The sequence below is a fragment of the Chiloscyllium plagiosum genome, unplaced genomic scaffold (genome assembly GCF_037043375.1).
Source record: "Chiloscyllium plagiosum isolate Xiang-an unplaced genomic scaffold, Cpla_swu_hap1 HiC_scaffold_1, whole genome shotgun sequence".
Taxonomy (NCBI): Eukaryota; Metazoa; Chordata; class Chondrichthyes; order Orectolobiformes; family Hemiscylliidae; genus Chiloscyllium; species Chiloscyllium plagiosum.
This window is the reverse complement of record NW_028270139.1, coordinates 19560022-19582586: the sequence shown is the minus strand read 5'-3', so window position 1 is coordinate 19582586 and position 22565 is coordinate 19560022. Positions and strand designations below refer to the sequence as shown.

The 22565-nt window shown below is 41.0% G+C and overlaps 2 protein-coding genes across 5 annotated transcripts in view; both read right to left on the bottom strand.

Moving 5' to 3' along the window:
* Nucleotides 1-7132, bottom strand: part of sorcs2 (sortilin-related VPS10 domain containing receptor 2) — a 627727-nt gene extending 620595 nt beyond the window's left edge. For 2 of the 4 annotated variants that reach the window (XM_043698404.2, XM_043698411.2), the window contains exon 1: nt 5889-7131. In XM_043698404.2, coding sequence (XP_043554339.1) covers nt 5889-6227 — 339 coding nt within the window. In that variant the 5' untranslated portion in view covers nt 6228-7131. Of the gene's footprint in view, nt 1-5888 lie in introns of all 4 variants that reach the window. The other 2 variants (XM_087978909.1, XM_043698394.2) reach the window with 2 other exon arrangements.
* Nucleotides 7133-14867: 7735 nt separating this feature from the next.
* On the bottom strand, nt 14868-16324 carry LOC148152081 (general transcription factor II-I repeat domain-containing protein 2A-like). The gene is made up of 2 exons (XM_087997166.1): nt 16236-16324; nt 14868-16008 (listed from the first exon to the last, which is right to left on the bottom strand). The coding sequence occupies exons 1-2, from the start codon at nt 16322-16324 to the stop codon at nt 14868-14870; spliced, it is 1230 nt and encodes a 409-aa protein (XP_087853292.1).
* Between the last annotated feature and the right edge of the window lie 6241 nt (nt 16325-22565).

The following is a 22565-nucleotide window of genomic DNA, read 5'->3' as shown; positions in this document are numbered from 1 at the left end:
TACCTCTCAGAGTTCTTACTAGCAGCCTATATCTGTTGGCCTTTTAGCAGTTCTTTCTCAACTGTTCAATTTTTTTCGGTTTTATACTCCAAAACATCAGATTGTTTCATTGGTTTTAATATTGTCAAAGTACCAAATTCAAATTTGATTGGAGTTTGGTATCTTGGGGCATAATTTAAACTGATTGGCCCAATTTGAATTTATTTTTGTTTCATAGCAACCCAGCCAGTGCCAGCTGTTCTGACCAAGCATTACATGGCTACCTTGTTCCAGACTCTCTGTGCCTCTCTAAGTCCTTGCTAGCTTTCAACTGTCTTAAAGGTACAGTACCCCTTACACCTTCATAACACCAAAGATCTAATCAGCTGCCCAAATATTTTCTTATGTGCTACAGTATGAAACTAGTAACTCTCCTCTTAAGCAACTCAGGCTTTTTATCACATTAAAAGGTACCACATCATTGCAATCTGTTTTTGTTATTGCAACTCAGCCATGAATAGCAAGAAAGTCTTAAGTTTGGATAGCCAGCTTGCATTAAGTTAGCTAATATTAAATGGATTTAAAAATCACACAATCAGACATCATAGTCCAACAGGTTTATTTGGAAATACAGGCTTTCAGAGAGCTGCTCCTTCATCAGGTAGCTCATGGGGCAGGCTCATAGGACAGAATTTGTAGTAAAAGATTGCATCAGTTGTATGACACTTTGATCTTTTACTATAAATTCGGTATCCTATGATCCTGCCCTACTAGATACCTGACGAAGGAGCAGCGCTCCGAAAGCCTGTACTTCCAAATATACCTGTTGTACTATAATCTGGTGTTGTGTGATTTTTAAGCTTATCCACCCCAGTCCAATACTGATAAATCCAGATCAATGTTAAACAGGTTAGTAATAAACATACAATTTCTTAGCAGCCCAGACTAAGGAGAAGCAAAAATCAACAGGAGTCTCACTCCAGATTGCTTTCAGCAAGTAACTTATACAAAGTGTTTGCACATAGATGCTGGTAAAGAGTGAATAGGACTCAGTTGATCCCCCTTTCCTACAACTCTTGTAGCACAGAGGAGTCTCCTTATCCCTGAGCTAGAAGGCCTGGGTTCAAGTCCCAACTGCTGCATAAGTACATAATAACATCTCTGCAGGTTGATTGGGAGAAAGAAATACAGCCTGTAACAAGACAGCGCCTGTGACAAGTGGTAGTGTTCCTACCTCTGGATAAGAAGGGCCACATTCAAAGTCCCACCTGCTCCAGGGATGTATCTCTGAACAGGTTGGTTAGGAAATCCCGGGTTAAAACAAAAGCTTGTGACAGGAAGGCTCTTGTGATGCAATAATAGTGTCCTTGCCTCTATGCCAGGAAGCCTGGATTCAAGTCCCACCTACCTCAGATGGGCATTGTAACTCATCTATGCAGATTATTTAACAATGTCTTAAATTCAGCAACTGATGTGATCCTGATTCAGATGAGTCTTTACAAGTGCTTGAAGGGCTCTTGCAGTGCAGTGGGATAGTCCTACTTCTGAGACAGGAGGACTGAGTTCAAGTCACACCTCCTTCACGTGTGTAAGAACATCTCAGAAGAGGTTGATTGGAAAATATCCAGTCTATGACATTCATATTTTGGCTCCTATGTGAAGGACAAAGAGTTAGACAAGGCACTGGAGCGACCTGTCTTAGTCAGAAACTGTGTATCAAAAAAGAAAGTGGAAATAAATTAATGGAACAGTTAACATACACCCTTCATTAGAAAATTACAGACCTTCAGTCCACAAGGGTACTGAATGAGGATACTGGCTCATTTAGAGTAATAGAGGTATACAACACAGAAGCAGATCCTTTGGTACAACTCATCCATGCTGACCAGATATCATAGAATCCTACAGCACAGAGACAGGTCCTTTGGCCCAAACTGGTCTATGCTGACCCAAATGTCCATCGAATGCTGACCCATTTCCCTGCACTTGGCCCATATCCTTCGAAACTTTTCCTATCCACACATTTGTCCAAATGCCTTTTAAATGTTGTTAATGTACCCGCCTCAAGCACTCCTGCTGGCAGCTCATTCCACATTCCCATCACCCTATGTGTAAATAATTGTTGCCCCTCAGGCTCCATTTTATTCTTTCCCCTCTAACCTTAAACTCTAGTCCTTGATTCCCCAACCCTGGGAAAAAAAAAGAGTGCATGCCTCTCATGATCTCATGTACTTCTCTAAGATCCCCCCTCCTACACTCTAATGTACAAAATCCTAGTTTGTCCAATCTCTCCCTATAATTCAGACTCTTGAGCTCTGGCAACATCCTTCTAAATTTCTTCTGCATTCTTTCTAGTTTAATAACATCCTTCCTATAACAAAGTGACTAAAATTGGACACAATACACTCAATGCAGCATCACCAATGTCCTGTAAACTTGCAAAATAACTTCACAACTTCTCTACTCAATTATCTATATCCTAAATTAATCTAGTCCCATTTGCCAGCATTTTGCCCATATCCCTATAAATCCCTCCTGTTCAAATATCCATCCAGATGCCTTTTAAATGTTGTAATTGTACCAGCCTCCACCTCTTCTTCTGGCCGCTCATTCCATACAAGCACCACCTTCTGCATGAAAAGATTACCCCTTAGGTCCCTTTTAAATCTTTCCCTTCTCATCTTAACATTATGCCCTCTAGTTTTGGATTCTCCCACCCCAGGGAAAAGACGTTGTCCTTTTACCCTATCCATGCCCCTCATGATTTTATAAACCTCTAAAAGGTCACCTTTCAGCCTCCGGTGCTCCTGGGAAAACAGCCCCAGTCTATTCAGCCTCTCCGGATAGCTCAAACCCTCCGGCCCTGGCAACATCCTTGTAAATGTTTTCTGAACCCTTCCAAGTTTCACAACATCCTTCCTATAACAAGGAGAATTCCCCAATGAAGGGCTTATGCCTGAAACATTGATTTTCCTGCTCCGTGGATGCTACCTGACCTGTTGCGTTTTTCCAGTACCACACTTTTTGACTCTGATCTCCAGCATCTGCAGTCCTCACTTTCTCCTATAGCAGGGAGAGCAGAATTGCATGCAGTATTCCAATAGTGGCCTAACCAATGTCTTGTACAGCTGCAACATGACCTCCCAATGCTTCTACTCAATGAATTGACCAATAAAGGCAAGAATACCAAATGCCTTCTCCACTATCCTAACTTTTAGCTCAGCTCACATTCAAAGAAATTCACTTTTCAACAAAGCTCATTTCAAATGACCAACAGCTGCAAATTCAATTCTACTGTGAATAATTTCCCAGGTCTATTCTATGTCTAAACCATATAGTCACATCCTTTAATTCTTGAATCTTTACAAAGGTCGTTCAAGCAAAGGTTTTTGTGTGATGAGGCCAAATGCAAAACCAATTATCTAATTCATTAATGGTATCAATATTTCAAACATGTATTATTGTAGCCAAACTCACTTCATTCAATTCATTCAACCCACCTTCATGTAATAATACAATGTACTCATCAAACAGGTTCTCATTCATGGGTTGATTACTTTGGTGGGAGAAAGTGAGGACTGCATATGCTGGAGATCAGAGCTGAAAATGTGTTGCTGGAAAAGCGCAGCAGGTCAGGCAGCATCCAAGGAACAGGAGAATCGACGTTTCGGGCATGAGCCCTTCTTCAGGAATTACTTTGGTGTAAACAAAATAATTCCTACCAAACATTCTTCTAAACACTTTACCTCATGAACAGCTCTCTCCTTAACAAACCTGATAGCTTTCACAGCCCCTGTTCCAAGCTCTACCTTCTCCTTGTGCTGACATTAAGACAGGCCGCAAATGACTCTCCAATAGAAAAGATGTTTTACAACTACCTGCACAATCTAGTAGGTTGTTTGTTTAGCCACAGGATTTTAAAAAGCCAGCACACTGACCTTCTTTAATCCTGGAGGCATTTTAGCCTTATTATGATGCATTTTGTTTAAAGAAAATCATTAAAAGCAAAGTTGTAATTCCAAATCCTTTCTATAGGTAAATGGCTACCAATACTGAAATATGACACCATTACAACAAAGCTGCTTCCGATTTTGAGGCTCTGTGATTTCCTCGACAAGAATTACATATCACCTGGTATTTAGTGATGTGAAGTCAAATGCTGAATCCTGTTACCATAATGCCAGAGTAGAACACGATTAGTCATGAAATGTTGATATCAATGAAGTAATCTCTTACTTCACAAAGTGCTGACAGTTTCAGGTTGACAAACACTGAGAGAATGGTCATAGGGTCCTTGGTAGAGGAATGGCAAATGAACAATTTTTATTCAATTTCAGCAACATCCTAAGACTGTAGTCGGGAGTGTTGTGTTGGAAAAGCACAGCAGGTCAGACAGCATCCGAGGAGCAGGAGAGTCAATGTTCGGGGCATAAGCCCTTCATCAGGAATGGGCTGATGCCACTTGGGTATAAGCCAATCCTGATGAAGGGCTTATGCCTGAAATGTCAATTCTTCTGTTCCCTTGGATGCTGTCTGACCGGCTGTGCTTTACCAGCACCACACTCTTGACTCTAATCTCCAGCATCTGCCGTCCTCACTTTCTCCCTGTAGCTAGATTGTAGTATGGAACAATGCAAGATCAACTACAGATAGTCTAAACCAAAGTCTCTGGATTCATATCCCTGTCATAGGTGTGCAGGACAGTCAGAGGAGCTTTAGAAATAGTCAATGGAATTCTACTTCTCAATTGCCAACAAACTAAAGGCACAAGCCGACAGAGTATATCTCGGCCCTAGGTTACATTCTTGTTTTGTCAGGATAGAAGTGGGATTACTAATAATAGGCTCATTATTGCTGTGTTAGAAAAGAGGAAAATAAGTCAGGGTTTCCATTCATCATTCTTATTTTTCAAGTGACATCTGCTGGAAAGTGCGAACATGTGGATGAGAGGATAATACAGAGGATGATCCAGCTGTGAAAAACTCACCAGCACCACTCTGTACCTACAAGAGCAAATGGCCTGCAATCTCACAGGTAAAGAAATTGAGAGACTCCATAGGAGAGGAAAAAGTAAGAGCAAAGAATGGTGCTGCACATCACAGCCCTGAACTGCATTCATTGTTTCCAGTTATTCCTTTTCAGTGTCTAACCAAACAATAATGTTCAATCTTGCAGAAATTTACCAAAGCCCTACAAATAAATGTACGCAAAAGATAGTGAACATCTCTGACGGGTGCTGCATACACAAAATAAAGGTGGTGCTCTCTGCCAGATGTAAATATCTGTCAACACGCCGTGACCACGTGTAGCACAGCCTGATAGCTCTGCACACCAGGCGGCTGGAGCGGCTTTCCGGAGTGAAAAGTGACACTGGCAGCTGCTGGTTGGAAGGTAGAAGGAGCGCTGGCAGGCAGAGCAGATGTCCCGCTGGCTGAGGTACAGATACAGTGAGGAGGATTATAGTCAGCAGTGGGAAAGCGGGGAAGGGCGAAAGGCCGCAAATTTATCCCTGGCGCGCGCGCTCTAATCTCCTTCGGCCAAACAATTCTTAACACAAACAAAAAAAAGTTCCAGACACTTCTTTCTCCACAGTTGTAGCCCTTTCCCCTGTAAATACATCTATAACGTGTGTGTGTGCATTTCTTGAAGTTTCTGCTAATACCGGGATGTGAGTCAATGTCTGAGTCACCGCGTGCACAGGGATCCCAACTAAATGTTACAATTGTTAAAATGTATCTTCAGCTGTTATAAATGTACTCAACCCAAACCCAGGACAAAAGGGTTCACGTTCTATTGGTATCAAGCCCTGACGGAAGCTTGTGCCCAAACGATACATATTTTTTAACATCAGGACAATGTTTCCACATGTTTTGGAAAGTGCCGAGCTTTAGCCCCAAGCGGTGACTTACGCTGCTGTTCTCCCCCGTCCAGTGCACCATCGCCTGATTGTGGGAAGCGTCTCCTCTGAGGATGAAGGAAGTGCTAACGAGAGCCGGCTCCTGCTGCGGGCTAGAGGACCTCTTCACCCGAGCTCCCTCAGCCAATCCGGCCCGCTCACCCCGAGCCCCGCGCTGCTGCCTCCCCACGCTGGTGCCCACGGTTCGCTCCCTGTGTAGGGAGATCCCGGCCAAAGCGGACGGCAGCAGGAAAAGCCCGAAGGAAATGCACAGCCACAGGTATCTGGAAGGAGAGCTCCGTGTCCGAGGAGCCGGAGGAAGGGCACTGCCGTTGTGCACCGAGACTGCCATGATCACGTTGCCGAATGGTCCTTGCAGAGCGGCTGCTAACCAGAGTGGATTTAATCTGTGTGATCCTTCCAAATCCTGACACAGATTCACAGTCTCACGCGCGCACACACACAAAAAGAGGGTGGAACAGCAGCTCAGTTAACGCTCTCAGCTTTTTTTTTCCCCTCTTTGCTCATTCAATCGGTTCCACTCAGGCAGCCAAAGAGCACCATCTGTCGGAGATAGGGACAAGGTACCCAATTCACAGTCTGAGAAAACTACAGTACACATTTAACCTCTATATACAACATGGAGACTTGGTGCGTTGTTCTGGAGGTGGTCACCCTTGCGAGACTAGCTTGGAATCTTCAGGAGTTAAAGATAAATTTTCTCCACACTGATGTGATAATTTCGAAAATCAAAAGAATCAAAAATGATGCATTTTTTAACACTTTGGTTTGTTAGTGAAAAAGTGTTGGAGATGGAGGGGTGTAAAGTGCTCAGAAACGGGAGGTCGTATGATGAAACTTCCGCTATAGACTTGGCAGTACTCAGCACATCTATTCGGAGTTAAATATCTTGCTGCTAAGTTGTGATATCAAAAAGTTTAAAGGAAGTAGTAAGATTTGTCGGCAACACATTTGTGCTACAATGCATTGTGAGGTAGAAATATGCAGATTAGTGATATCCTCAGAGTCCACTTCTAATTTTGGTCATCATTTGTTCTGCTTTGTGACAATGCCGGTTAGTATTGTAGAAGAACAAAAACAGTAATAACCAGTAAACCTGGAGTGGTATTGGTTCGAAATGGAGTTCCATGTAGGTATACAAGACATGTTCGGACCAGTACCGTCATGTCCATGTCTAACTCTTTGGTTCTTCTGAATAATAGTGTACATGTTCTATATATTTACAGCTTGAAGCCGTTGTCAGCCTAGACACTCTTGGCCTCTTGTGCATCCTCTAGTGGCAGGTGCCAAAAGCAAAGCTGCTACCTACTCTACTCAGTAAAGGGTAAAAACAATGACTGCAGATGCTGGAAACCAGAGTCTGGATTAGAGTGGTGCTAGACAGCATCAAGGAGCAGGAAAATCGACGTTTCGGGCAAAAGCCCTCTCCACCCTTCAGGCACTCTGCCTGTATTCCTGATGAAGAGCTTTTGCCCGAAACGTCAATTTTCCTGCTCCTTGGATGCTGTCCGAACTGCTGTGCTTTTCCAGCACCACTCTAATCCTGCTACCTGCTCACCCAATTCAGGGAAACACGCAAAGATTTTTTTCTCCCTCATTAATTCTATCCTCTTCATCAGAAGGATATGTTAATTCCTTGCTTGTCCCCAGTTGTACAAGTGGAATTTACTGTCTGGTACCTTACTGAAAGCAGTCTTCACAAGTCACATTTGACTGTCAGTATTCATGGACACCACAGCTGAACTAATATGATGCTTAACCAATTCCAACATATTTTATCTTACATTACTGATCACTAAATAGCATTTCAGAATAAGGACATTGTTAATTAATCTCTTCTTAATTCAGAGGTCAATTTGAATAGACTACTGTTTTAGCCAAAGTTCATTAATTCAGCACATAGAGATCAAACAAGACTTTTGTCAGGATATTCCAATCGCACTTTACATTGAATTAAGTACTTTTGAATAGTACTTACTGTTGTAATTTAGAAAGCACAGCAGCCAATTTGGCTCTGCAAAGCACCAAGCGGCTGTAGAATCATGAAGAGATAATCTATTCATTCATGATATGACTGGGGTTAAATATTGGTTAGGACACTAGTGAGAACTCTGCTCAAGTATTGAGGCAGTATTTTAACATATTTTGAGTCAGTCTCCTGAGAGATTTTTTTCATGCCTAATTGCAGACAAATAATAAGCATCTCTTCGCATATCTAAGTTTTCCTGAAACAGGTCATTGGGAAGGATACAAAAGCAAACAGAGGATAACAAAGAGTGTAATAAGAAAGGAGAGGATCAAATATGAAGGTAGGCTAGTCAGTAATATTAGAAATAATAGTAAAAGTTTCTTTCAGTACATAAGAAACAAACGACAGGCAAAAGTAGACATTGGGCCACTTCAAACTGATGCAGGAAGCCTAGTGATGGGAGATAAGGAAATAGCAGGAGAACTTAACATGTACTTTGCCTCAGTATTCACAGTGGAAGACATGAGTAATATCCCAAAAATTAAAGGGTGTCACGGGGCTGAGTTGAGTATGGTTGCCATTACGAAAGAGATAGTGCTAGAAAAGTTAAAAAGTCTTAAAATTGATAAATCTCCTGGCCCCGATGGGATACACCCTAGAGTTCTGAGAGAGGTAGCTGAGGAAATAGCAGAGGCATTGGTTGAGATCTTTCAAGAGTCACTGGAGTCAGGAAAGGTCCCGGATGATTGGAAGATGGCTGTTGTAACCCCCTTGTTCAAGAAAGGATCAAGGCAAAAGATGGAAAATTATAGGCCAATCAGCTTAACCTCGGTTGTTGGTAAAATTCTAGAATCCATCATTAAGGATGAGGTTTCTAAATTCTTGGAAGAGCAGAATCTGATTAGAACAAGTCAACATGGATTTAGTAAAGGGAGGTCATGCCTGACAAACTTGTTGGAATTTTTTGAAGAGGTAACAAGTAGGTTAGACCAGGGAAACCCAGTGGATGTGATCTATCTAGACTTTCAAAAGGCCTTTGATAAGGTGCCACACGGGAGGCTGCTGAGCAAGGTGAGGGCCCATGGTGTTCGAGGTGAGCTGCTGGGATGGATTGAGGATTGGCTGTCTAACAGAAGGCAGAGAGTTGGGATAAAAGGTTCTTTTTCAGAATGGCAGCCGGTGACGAGCGGTGTCCCGCAGGGTTCGGTGCTGGGGCCACAGCTGTTCGCATTATATATTAATGATTTGGATGAGGGAACCGGGGGCATTCTAGCGAAGTTTGCCGATGATACGAAGTTAGGTGGACAGGCAGGTAGTATTGAGGAAGTGGGGAGGCTACAGAAGGATCTAGACAGGTTGGGAGAGTGGTCCAGGAAATGGCTGATAGAATTTAACGTGAGCAAGTGCGAGGTCTTGCACTTTGGCAAAAAGAATAAAAGCATAGACTACTTTCTAAATGGTGAGAAAATTAATAAAGCCAAAGCACAAAGGGATCTGGGAGTGCTAGTCGAGGATTCTCTAAAGGTAAACATGCAGGTTGAGTCCGTGATTAAGAAAGCGAATGCAATGTTGTCTCTTATCTCAAGAGGGTTGGAATATAAAAGCAGAGATGTACTACTAAGACTTTATAAAGCTCTGGTTAGGCCCCATTTGGAGTACTGTGTCCAGTTTTGGTCCCCACACCTCAGGAAGGACATACTGGCACTGGAATGTGTCCAGCGGAGATTCACACGGATGATCCCTGGAATGACAGGTCTAACATATGAGGAATGGCTGAGGACACTGGGATTGTATTCGTTGGAGTTTAGAAGATTAAGGGGAGACTTAATAGAGACGTACAAAATAATACATGGCTTGGAAAAGGTGGATGCTAGGAAATTGTTTCAGTTAGACGAGGAGACTAGGACCCGTGGACACAGCCTTAGAATTAGAGGGGGTCATTTCAGAACAGAAATGCGGAGACATTTCTTCAGCCAGAGAGTGGTGGGCCTGTGGAATTCATTGCCACGGAGTGCAGTGGAAGCCAGGACGCTAAATGTCTTCAAGGCCGAGATTGATAGATTCTTGTTGTCTAGAGGAATTAAGGGCTACGGGGAGAACGCTGGTAAGTGGAGCTGAAATGCGCATCAGCCATGATTGAATGGCGGAGTGGACTCGATGGGCCGAATGGCCTTACTTCCACTCCTATGTCTTATGGTCTTATAACCTGTTACCAGAGGCTATAATTTGATAGGCTGTTCCACATCAAGCATGGTTGACCAGGAGACTTTCTCACACTTACTGTCTGCTATAGACTTATTGAAACAACTTCCAAGTTGATAACCAACCTCATTGACCACATTATGAAAACATCTTCCATGGCCATCAAGACTTGGAGAAGAACACAGAGTTTCTGGCTTAGAGGCAGGGACACTAACCACTGTCCCCACTAGAACTGCCCTGGGAAATTGTATACAATGAAATTGGAATTGTTGGTCTCCCTGTTACCTACGTACATCTTCATGTCGTTAATTCTCTCTTATTCTCTGATTTTATTTCTCTTTTTGTCATTGCTGTTCCTCTTACCTCAATTTTTTTGTGTCATAATCCTTCTTTCTGTGCTGGTGAGCGACAACAAGTTATGTGGCATAGCATGCTGAGAAAAGGAACTACCGGCACTGGACTGACAGCTGTCAGGAAAATGCAATCCTAACCTTGTTTCACATCCCCAGTCATTCTTACTATTCACCAACCCCATATTCCTAATATATAATTTTTTTCATACCCCTCACTCCTATCACCACTAATACTTCTTTCCCTTTGAACTATTCATGCAAGCTCTTTATCCTTTTTTTCTTTTGCTCAGCTATCATTCAGCTAATTGTTAATCTTTCACCTATCTCTCCTACCTCCATTCAGTTACTTCAAGGACAAGTTAAAGAAGCTAAAGGCCTCTTTATCTGAACTGTTTCTCTACCCACTCCAAATCTATTTTTGCATCTGTTGCCCTCAGAGTACTTGCTAGTTTCAACTAGTATGCAATCCACAATATCATTTTTTTCTCTCTCACACATCAGAGACAATGTGCTGATTTAACTTACCTTTTAAATTTTCAATGTCAATATTACTTCAGAAATGCTCTTGAAATGTATCCCCTTGCACTTTTCCAATAATCTTGAAACTCTTTTAAACACAAACTGTTTGAAACAATGAACAGTACATATGTTCAGGTGATAAAATCCAAATGCAGTGCAGGATTACAGCTCCAAGTGAAGGTATCAGCTTCAAACCCATTCTTTTGTCAAAAGCTGAGGCCTCCAAGAAAAAGACTTCAATTCAAGCATTAAGAGCCAATTCAAATAATATACTAAAAGTATTTATTACATTTCTGAGAAATCTTTATTTTGGACTTTAAAAATCCCAAATTTAGAGGCCAAAATGAGCACTAAAAGTTGCTTAGAAATGTTTGGAATGTCTTGTGAGGAAAACATACTATGGTGCCACCTGCTGACCAAAGCCTGCAATTCAATGCAGGTTTAAATCATGATTTGGAGTGCCAGTGTTGGACTGGGGTGTACGAAGTTCAAAGTCACACAACACCAGGTTATAGTCCAACAGATTTATTTGGAAGCACTAGCTTTCGGAGTGCTGCTCCTTCATCATGTGGTTGATTTAAATCAGTTTTTGATATTTTTCCCTTTTACATTTCAGTGCTCAGATTAGCATTGCAAATCCTCAGAAAGCACCATCAAATAGGGCAGCACAATGGCTTAAAGCACCAGGGTCCCAGGTTCGATTACAGCCTTGGTTGACTGTGTGTGTGGGTTTCCTCTAGGTCTCTGGTTTCCTCCCACAGTCCAAAAATGTGCAGGCCAGGTGAGTTGGCCGTGCTAAATTGCCTATAGTATTAGGTATGTGTTGCTGGAAAAGCGCAGCAGGTCAGGCAGCATCCAGGGAACAGGAGAATCGACGTTTCGGGCATAAGCTCTTCTTCTTTCCTGAAGAAGGGCTTATGCCCGAAACGTCGATTCTCCTGTTCCCTGGATGCTGCCTGACCTGCTGCGCTTTTCCAGCAACACATTTCCAGCTCTGATCTCCAGCATCTGCAGACCTCACTTTCTCCTATAGTATTAGGTACATTAGTCTGAGGGAAATAGGTTGCTCTTTGGAGGGTCGGTGTGGACTGGTTGGGCCAAAAGGCCTGTTTCCACACTGTAGGGAATCTAATCTAAAAACAAGTGTGTACAAACCTAATCTGGTAAAACCCATAGGAGGTTTTTGTACCTTGAACTTTTCAATACAATAATTTTGATTAATAAGCATATTTTGCCAATATTAAATTTAACCTATTTAAGTTCTTCTAACAAAAGATCTGTCTAGTTTCTAAAGTATTTTGAATCTATTCATTGCGAGTGTAAGGAATCTTTTACATGCATTTTTGTGCTGTCAGAGCTAGCAGTTGGTGGGCGTGGTGACTTAGTGGGTTAGCACTGCTGCCTCACATTGCTAAGGACCAAGGTTTGATTCCATCCCAGGTGACTGTGTGTGTGAGGTTTGCATGTTCTCCCCTGTCAATGTGGGTTTCCTGCAGTTTCCCCCAGTGGGTTTGCTCTGGTTTCCTCCACAGTCCTAAAGATGGGAAGGTAGGTGGTTTGGCCATGCTAAATTGCCCATAGTGCCCAGGGATGTGCAAACTAGGTGAATAGCCATGGGCAATGCAGGGTTAGGGTAGGGAGGTGGATCTGGATTGGATGCTCTTTGGAGAGTCAAAGTGGACTCCTTGGGCCAAATGGTCTGCTTTCACATAGTAGGGATTCTATGATTGTAACATAAGAGAAATTTCCAAAAATTGTTTATGTTTGACTGTTCCAAAACATTAGTTACATTTAATCTGTTAGGAACCAGGATGGGACTTAGAGATAGTCTTCAAATAACATAGTAGTTACATTCCTGAAAATTGCCACATCAAATGAAACCACATTATTGGAAACAAAAATTTTCAAAGAAACCCATGGAAATAAAAGTAATAGTTGCCATTGGTGGACAGTCTTTGTTGCCATCCTTTTTTGAACACTTGCATCATGTCACATGACATGCAAGATCTGCCACTAGTTACAAAACTACATGTGGAGAAGATAATGAAGATGGGAAGAGTCCTAAGCACAGCTTGGATCGTTGGAACAGTGAGTAAAGTGGTTTAGAAAACAAACAGTGTGTTCTGTGAGGTAGGAACAAATGTAATCATCCTTTAAAGGTCACCTCGATCACTGCTTATACATCTGTCAACATATCAGTAATCAATAGTAATCATGTTACCATGAATCAGGCATATCTTATTGGAATAATGCGCAGCCAACTTAAATTTGTGTTATGGCAAAAATATGTTATTTGAAACAGGATCAATTGAGGGCTGCCTATATTCTAAGGCTGCTTAAACAGTTCTGGGCTCACTAACGAGCATATCTGGAGTGATTATTAGTTGGAAAATAAGACAAGCAAAGACAAGCCCCATGCAGAAAGGGAAAACTATGGTGTACTGTTGAAAAGCTTACTGCACTAAATGGGTCTGCATATTTGAAGATTCTATGAGAAGTCAAGAACTGTTGGATGGCTGTGTGCCATTAGGACTTAGAAAAGAATTTTAGGATTTGAGCCTCTTTGAACAGAGATACAGTAAACTTATGGTCATAAGGGCATATGTTTGTAATGCATTACACTGTAATTAAAATTAGTAGGTTATAAAGGTTGGTTTCAGTTCATCCTTCATCAACTAGCTTGGTGGAACAAAATAGCATATATCTTTTCACTAAGTTCAAAGATGAGTGATGTGAAGCAAGACATTTAGACCTGCAGAAGAGCCTTGTTTTGTTCTTTATTATACTCTTGTAGCGACATTAAAAAGCTTGGATAGCTTTGTATCTGTGAGAGCAATATGAGAATTTACTTCTGAAGTTGCAAATGATTCATTGTTGTGGCTGCTCCAGTCGAGCTGTAAAGAATGTACAGATGGCAAAGAAGGTCAGAGCAGAAGTTATCATTTTTGAGATCATCTATGTCAGTTCAGAACTTTACATCATTTACTTTCCTACAAGGGGGTAAAACTTTTATCAGGTGAATCATGATGGAATTTTCTGTCTCTCCAGTGTTGAACTTGAAGGTGGGAAAGCAGGGTAGTGTTACACCAAAGTCCAACTGTCACCCCTCTTCTATTAGAATTATGTTGTGAGCAGGAATGCCCATGGTTGATATCCCTACTCCACCAAAACCTGAGACCCTTTTGTGGCTAATTAAATACCATCTAAGGCAGGGGTGGGCAATTAATTCTTCCAAGGGGGCACATGAGAAACCTGAGTGTTGGAGGGCTGAACCAACAATAAGTTGAACATAATTCTGCTCAGTATTAATTTTCTCCCATTGTAAAAAGTACTAAATTATATAGTTTTGCACTGAAACTTATAATCAAAACAATAAGGATACTCTGTTACAATAAATATATGAAATTGTGGAGTAGGTCAAATATAGAAGAAATAAACAGTAAAAACAATAATTTCAGTATTTCGTTTTATTTTTAACATGTTAATCTCACAAACCAATAATGAAAAGTTGTTTCATTATTGTTCAGTATTACAAACAACAAACAACTCTATACAAAAAGTAGTAAGTGCTTTTGATGTTTTTCAGTTCATTTTACTTGTTTAGTGAGAAAACTCCAGTCTGTTTTGGGCTTGAACAAGTGCACTGAAATCTGGTTGAATGTCTGAGGTGGATATGCGAAGGACAGCTGAGAGGTGATCATCAGTGATAGATGATCTGTATTTGGATTTGTTGAACTTCATCACTGAGAATGTCTGTTCACATATATAGGTAGATCCAAAGAGGACTACAATCTTCTGAGCATGCCTCCTCATGTGTGGAAAGTTCTCCTCTTTGAGGGAAGAGTAAAAATCAAGCAGTGAGACTGACCTAAAGTACTCTGCCAGAAGTGTGTCAGACTGCAATTCAATGAGTTCAAGCTGAACATCACTAGGTGCATTCTCCACATTGCATGTAAATGGGGAAAAAAATCATGTGCATTTCATTCTCAACCGTTTTAAAATCTTGAAATCGCCTTGAAACTTCACCATGCAGTGCTTCTAACATAGATAAGTACCTGTGGAGGTGATCAGCTGAAGGTACGGCTTCCTTCAGTGTTGGCAAGTGGGTGAGAATGTTGTCCTCCATTTGGCTTGAGAAAAGCTGCAACTTTCTCATAAAAGCCTTCACCAAGTTGTACATTTCATGCACAAAAAGACTCTTGCACTGCAGTTTCACATTTAGTTCATTCATAAATGCAGTCACATCAACAGCAAAACCAAGGTCTGCAATCCAGTCTGCATCTGAAAGCTGTGGAATGCTATTCCCTTTCTTCACACAGAAATCTTGAATCTCTTCTCTCAGGTCCGATACACTTTTCAGCATTTTGCCCAGGCTGAGCCACCTGACAGCTGTGTGGTAGCCTATGTCACAATGTTCAATCTCATTTTCCTCCAAAAGTGCAACAAACTGCATGTGATTCAAAGCTCTTGCCCTGATGAAGTTAACTATTTTAGTTACAACATCAACCACATGGTTAATTTTTAACACTGACTTACACAACACTTCCTGATGTATAGTATGTTGCAAAAATACCAATTTCTGTTCAGGGTCAATTTCTGTCACTCTTTCCTGCATTCTCTTTAAGAGTCCAACATTTTTTCCCGTTAGATTTGGACAACCATCCGTTGTCATACCCGCCAGCTTGTCCCATTTTAATCCCGTGTCCAAACATGCATTTACCTCCGTGCACAAATCATTACCAGTTGTTATTCCTTTCATTGACTGCATGGCTGTCAGCACTTCCGTGATTTTAAAGTCCGTAGTTATCACACGTACAAAGATGAGTAGCTGGGCTGTGTCACGTACGTCGCAGCTCTCATCCAAAGCCAAGGAAAAAAAGTCAAAGTTGACCGCTCTGTTCTGCAGCTGAAGCTCCAGATTTCTCGAGATGTCCCCAATCCTTCTCGTTACAGTACATTGGGAGAGGGGCACATTCTCAAATGCATTCTTTTTCTCCGGGCATATTAGTTCTGCAGAGTCCAACAAGCACTCCTTAATAAACTCTCCATCAGAAAATGGTTTACTGTTTCTGGCGATTTTGTGGGATATGACATAAATTGTCGGCGTGAGCTGACATTTTGAGGGCTAGCCAGCAAGCATCACTTTTAGCTGTTCACGCGCGCACGTACGCACATACACGTGCATGTGCGTCCATACGTAAATAAAAAAAGGATCCTTTTCAAAACAAAAGCAACACAGTTGTATTGCGTGCATGGCATAAATACTTTTTCATTTATGTTCTAATTTAAGACTGACCTCATCCGGGCCGGCCAGGAACGACCAAAGGGCCGGATATGGCCCGCGGGCCGTAAAATACCCAGGGCTTCAATTATTGCCCCTGGCATTCACTCAGTTGCAGTTACACACCAGGTCAAAAGCTAGGTCAGCTTACATTCAATCAAGGGATTCAACATCAGGAAGATGTGAATGTCTGCTCAGAGTGATGCTTCTGCCTTTGTGGTGAGCACTCTGTACTCCTCTCTCTCCAACCCCAACCTGCGATCTCTTCTCCACCTCCTCAGAATTATTTGCCTGTTATTTCAGCATCAGCTGCTGAAACTGCATCAGCTACTCATCAGCACTGCTGAGCACTAGAGTTTTTAGTCCCTTGTCATGCCCAAGATTTTGATTTCAGGGAAAGCCTACTGCTGCCCTTGCCATTGCCTGATCAGTTTGTGGACCAGTGGATCATCAGAAGAAAGATTCACTGTTATCTCTCTAACTGGCAGGCAATACCCTGACGCTGCAACAAGATTCCATCCTAAATCTCTAATAATGAGATGTTTTAATTTACAGAATTACTTCTTTTCACAACACGAGTATCAATCAATCGATTGTATAATTTTATTTGACAGACATTTTGTACTTTTTTGTAATGTTTCAGAGTGGCAAAGAAAATCTATATGTCAGAAAGTAAAACTTTATCCTTACTTTCTAATGTTTCAAAATAATTATTTTTACCAACACAAACACAAAATTTTATAAAACTTTGATTGCAGCACTCCCAGACCAGGGAATTATAAACTGGAGATGTATATCAGGAACGTGGCACCTTGGCTTGAGGTGAAACTTTACCCCATAGTAAAGTTTAAGTATATCAGATACATTGCACAGTATATCAAGAAGGTAGAACATGGGGCTCTTCTGATGACTTAGTGCCTGGCAAAATACTAAAACATACAAAATTCTAGGTTTGACCTCTGGGTATGTTGACTCACTTAATTAATTAATTAGTTAGTTAATTATTTAGCCTAATTAACTCTAATTAATTAATGATAAAAAGTGTGGTGCTGGAAAAGTACAGCCGGTCACAGTATCCGAGGAGCAGGAGAGTCGACATTTCGAGCATAAGCTCTTCAAATTCCTGGTGAAGAGCTTATGCTTGAAATGTCGATTCTCCTGCTCCTCAGATTCTGCCTGATTAGCTGTGCTTTTCCAGCACTACACTTTTTGACTCTGATCTTGACTTTGAAAGTGACTTTGACTCACTTTCTTTTAATTAATTAATGTTGACAGGCCAGCTGCTATGAAATTATATTGCTTCAGTATTCCTGCAATTCTTGACCATTTAGGGAAGGCACTAAAAGGCCATTGGAAACTTTGAACTGTAGCCAATTGGTTCCAAACCTTTTCAGATTTAAGGCACACTTCAAAGGGACAAACAATTTCACAGCACACTCTGTTTTTCAGATGAATTGCTGGCTCATAAAGAACAGATTTACTTGCAATTAGTATGGATACAGTATGTTTGAATTTAGAATACGGGTGGAAAGTGCAAAGATAAAATCCAATACCAGGGTCTTTTGCTTAAACAAAGGAGACTACAATAAGATGAGGGAGGAGTTAGCTAAGGTAGACCGGAAGCAAAGATGTTATGATGGCACAGTTGATGAACAGTGGAGGACTTTCAAAGCAATTCTTCAAAGTGCTCAGCAAAAGAATATACCAGTGAAAAGGGAGGACTGTAAGAAAAGGGGTAATCTGCCATGGATGTCTAAGGAAATAAGGGAGACTATCAAATTAAAAGAGAAGGCATACGAAGTGGCAAAGACCAATGGAAACTTGAAGATTGGGAAAATGTTAAAGATCAACAGAAAGCTACAAAAAAAATCCATGAAGAAAAGTAAGATAAATTATGAGAGTAAACTAGCTCAGAATATAAAGTCAGATAGCAAAGGTCTCCATAAATATGAAAAAATGTGGCTAAAATAAACATTGGTCCTTTACAGAATGAGAAAGGCGATTTAGTAATGGGATATGAAGAAAGGGCGAAGCATTGAACAGGTATTTTGTGTCAATCTTCACAGTGGAGGATACCAATAACCTGCCAGCAATTGATAAGGAGACAAAGGTAGGTGAGGACCTGAAAACAACTATTATCACGAAAGAAATAGTGTTGGCCAAACTAATGGAGCTAAGGGTAGACGAGTGTCCTGGTCCTAATGGAAGACATCCCAGGGCACTAAAAGAAATGGCAGTAGGAATAGCAAATGCACTTGTGGTAATTTTCCAAAATTCGCTGGACTCTAGGGCAGTTCTAGCAGACTGGAAAATAGCAAATGTTACACCATTGTTTAAAAAAGCAAGTAGACAAAAGATGGGGAATTAAAGACCAGTTAACTTAATTTCTGTAGTGGAGAAAATGCTTGAATCTATTATCAAGGAAGAAATAGCAAGACATCTGGATAGAAATTGTCCCATTGGGCAGACGCAGCATGGGTGCATGAAAGGCAGGTCATGCTTAATTAATCTACTGGAATTATATGAAGACATTACAAGCACGGTGGACAACAGGTGCTAGATATGGTATATCTGGATTTCCAAAAGACATTCCACAAGGTGCCACACAAATGGCTGCTGCATAAGATAAAGATGCATGGTGTTACGGGTAATGTATTGACATGGATAGAGGATTGGTTAACTAACAGGAATCAAAGAGTGGGAATAAATGAGAGCTTTTCTGGTTGGTGATCAATGACTAGTAGTGTGCCTCAGGGATCAGTGTTGGGACCAAAATTATTCACAATTTACAGAGATAATCTGGAGTTGGGGACCACACGTAGTGTGTTAAAGTTTGTGGATGACAGTAAGATGAAAGGTAGGGCAAAGTGTGCAGAGAACTGCGAAACTTTGCAGAGGGACATAGATCATTTAAGTGAGTCAGCAAAGATATGGCAGATGAAACACAATGTTACTAAATGTGAAGTCATCCATTTTGGTAGGAATAACAGTAACAAGAACTGTTATTTGAATTGTAAAAATTGCAGCACACTACTGTGCACAGGGACCTGGGTGTCCTCGTGCATGAATCACCAAAGGTTGGTCTGCAGGTGCAACAGGTAATTAAGAAGGCAAGTGGAATTTTGTCCTTCATTGCTAAAAGAATTGAGTTGAAAAGCAAGGGGAGGATATGTTGCAGCTGTACAAGGTGCTAGTTAGGCCACACCTGGAGTACTGTGTGCAGTTTTGGTCTCCTTACTTAAAAAAGGATATACTGGGTGCAGAAGAGATTCCCGAGGTTGATTCCATAGTTGAGGGGGTTGGCTTATGAGGAGAGACTGAGTAGACTGGGATTATATTCAGGTAGGCAAAAGTGAGGACTGCAGATGCTGGAAACCAGAGTTTAGATCAGAGTGGTGCTGGAAAAGCAAAGCAGGTCAGGCAACATCCGAGGAGCAGGAAAATCGATGTTTTGGGCAAAAGCCCTTCATCAGGAATAGAGGCAGGAAGCCTCCAGGGTGGAGAGATAAATGGGGGGGGGGGGGGGCTGGGGAGAAGGTAGCAAAGAGTACAATAGGTGAATGAGGGTGGGGATGGAGATGATAAATCACAGAGGAAGGTGGGGGAAGATAGCAAAGAGTACTAGGCAAAAGTGAGGACTGCAGATGCTGGAAACCAGAGTTTAGATCAGAGCGGTGCTGGAAAAGCACAGCAGGTCAGGCAGCATCTGAAGAGCAGGAAAATCGACGTTTCTGGCAAAAGCCCTTCATCAGGAATAGAGGCAGGAAGCCTCCAGAGTGGAGAGATAAATGGGGGCGTGGGGCTGGGGAGAAGGTAGCAAAGAGTTTACTAGGAAGATTTGCTACCTTCCCCCACCTTCCTCTCGGACCTATCACCTCCATCCCCAACCCCATTCACCTATTGTACTTTTTTCCCTAGGTTGGGGGAGGTCAAAGCAACGGGGCATATTTTTAAGGTGAGAGGGGAAAGATTTAAAAAGGACATTGGATTAGTTCATGAATAGGAAGGCTCTGAGGGATATGGGCCAATTGTAGACAGGTGAGACTGGTATAGTTTGGGAACATGGTTGGCATGGTCTGATTGGACCGAAGAGTCTGTTTCCATGCTATTAGACTCTATAACTCTATGCTTTCATTTTCAATGCACTCCTTGACCAACTACTCAATGATATGCAGTGTGGGAGATTCCCAATCTTATTTAATGACCATTTTGAATTATAGTACGTACCCATTACTCAAGATTTTTGTGAATTTACTGTTTTAATATGTAATCATTATGGCAGCAGTAATTTGTATTTGAATGAATTAAAATACTTTACACAGTTTGCATTGCCACCACCATGGCTTCAGCTGTGATTCACTGTTTCAGATGTAGTCTGGTTGAATTAACCACTATGATCTTCCTAGGCAGAAAGTGGTGGTTAGTGTACTGCAGGGAATAAATAGTGTGCAATACTGATATGGTAGTTCAACTCGAGCTGTCAGCCAGAGTGCAGCAAATTTGAAATTTAAATTCTGGTTAAGTGATGGATTCCAATTGGAATTAGTCTTTCTATGTCAAGATTTTGCCAACTGTGTTCAATGCTGAAAAATTTTTCTCTGCTCTTCTCTGGGCCATAATGAAGTAAAGCTACATTATTAATGATTCTTTATGAATATTAGAGTTGTTTTGTAATACCAGCACTCAAGTGTGAAGAATGTCACCTTTTAGACATATACAGAAATGATAGAGTTGTGATTTTCACTGTGCAATTTAATATTATCACAAGAATGTGCAGCTGCATTATTATTTTTATATGAAAATGATAACTTTGAATAGACATGCATGGAACTATAAAGCCAACAAATCCATAATAATATCCTGACATTTCTCGACTAAATTTATTGTGTGATGTGCAAATAAAGTGTTGAGTGGCATTTTTGTTTGTCCTGCCTCCATGCATATAATGGAAAGCTACCTTTCTCTCCTTTTACAAATGCAGGACATAGTCTTTAGTTTTCATGTTTGTAAACAGCCCAATAACAAAATTACAGAATTGCATATGTTTTAAAAATTTGTGATTTCTGTGAATGTGATTTAGTTAGAGGTAATGAACAGTTAGCAGCCAACTATGACATAGCTGTAAAATAATTTGTAAACATTTCTAAAGCCAAATAACAGGCATAAGTGCCCAAAGTTTATTGATGAAGCTATGAAAAGGACCAAATTTGTATCCGTGATTAAAAGCAACTGAGAGAAGATCAATTTTGGTAAGTAGGCTAAATGAGCTTGTAATCTTGATTATGCAGAGATGTTTTATTAGGAAAGAAGTAACAATTGACAGCCATTAGTTGAAATTTAGAACCTGAAACTAAACCAATGCAGTTAAATATCACAAAGTAACCTCTCAACATGACAGTCGTTGTTGCAATATGTAAACCCCAGAACTTCTTTCAAGTCACATTCTCAAAGAAAGTGACATCTCAGCTCAGACAATGCATTAAAAGTATGAGGTTAAACTCTGTCTGTATCCCAATCTTGAGTCAGACTAGTTCTATTTCCAAAGTAGGAATTTATAAAATATTAAATGGATTGACTGCCTGCATTGACTGCCTGCAGATTGAGCATTTTTTGAGCAAAATAGAATGCATCTGCAAATATATTTACGTAATAATGAACCAAAACCTGCAACCCATTCTAAAAAATGAAAGACTTAACAGCAATCTAGATTTGTTCAATACATCATTTCAGTTGCATGACACTGTAATCTTTTGCTGTAAATTCTGTGTCTTATGATCCTGCTTCACAGCTACCTGATGAAGGAGCAGCGCTCTGAAAGCTAGTGCTTCCAAATAAATCTGTTGTAATATAAACTGGTGTTGTGTGATTAATAATATTTCAGACTATGGGCTAAGTGGTGGAAAGTGCGACAGGGGTATATTTAGGAGAAAGTGAGGATTATAGATGCTGGAGATCACAGTTGTGAGTGTGGTGCTGGAAAAGTACTGCAGGTCAGGCAGCATTCAAGAAGCAGGAGAATCGACGTTTTGGGCATAAGCCCTTCATCAGGGGAATATTTACAATAGTTTTTGTTGGCACAGACCTGATGGGCCAAAGACCCTCTTCTATATTAATCTATAATTTTAAGCACTCACTATTGCCAATCCATTAGACTAAAATCAAATGAGCCCCTTGAGTGACTGCAGCAGCACTCCCTGACTGTCCACAGTCCCTCTTGACCTCACTAAGGACTGTTCCACTTTGATCTATAGACATGGACATTTATTTGACAGTGTGCTTGACACATAAATTGCTGGCACATAATATTGGTGAGATATTGGCAAAGTGTCGTACAGGAACATTTCC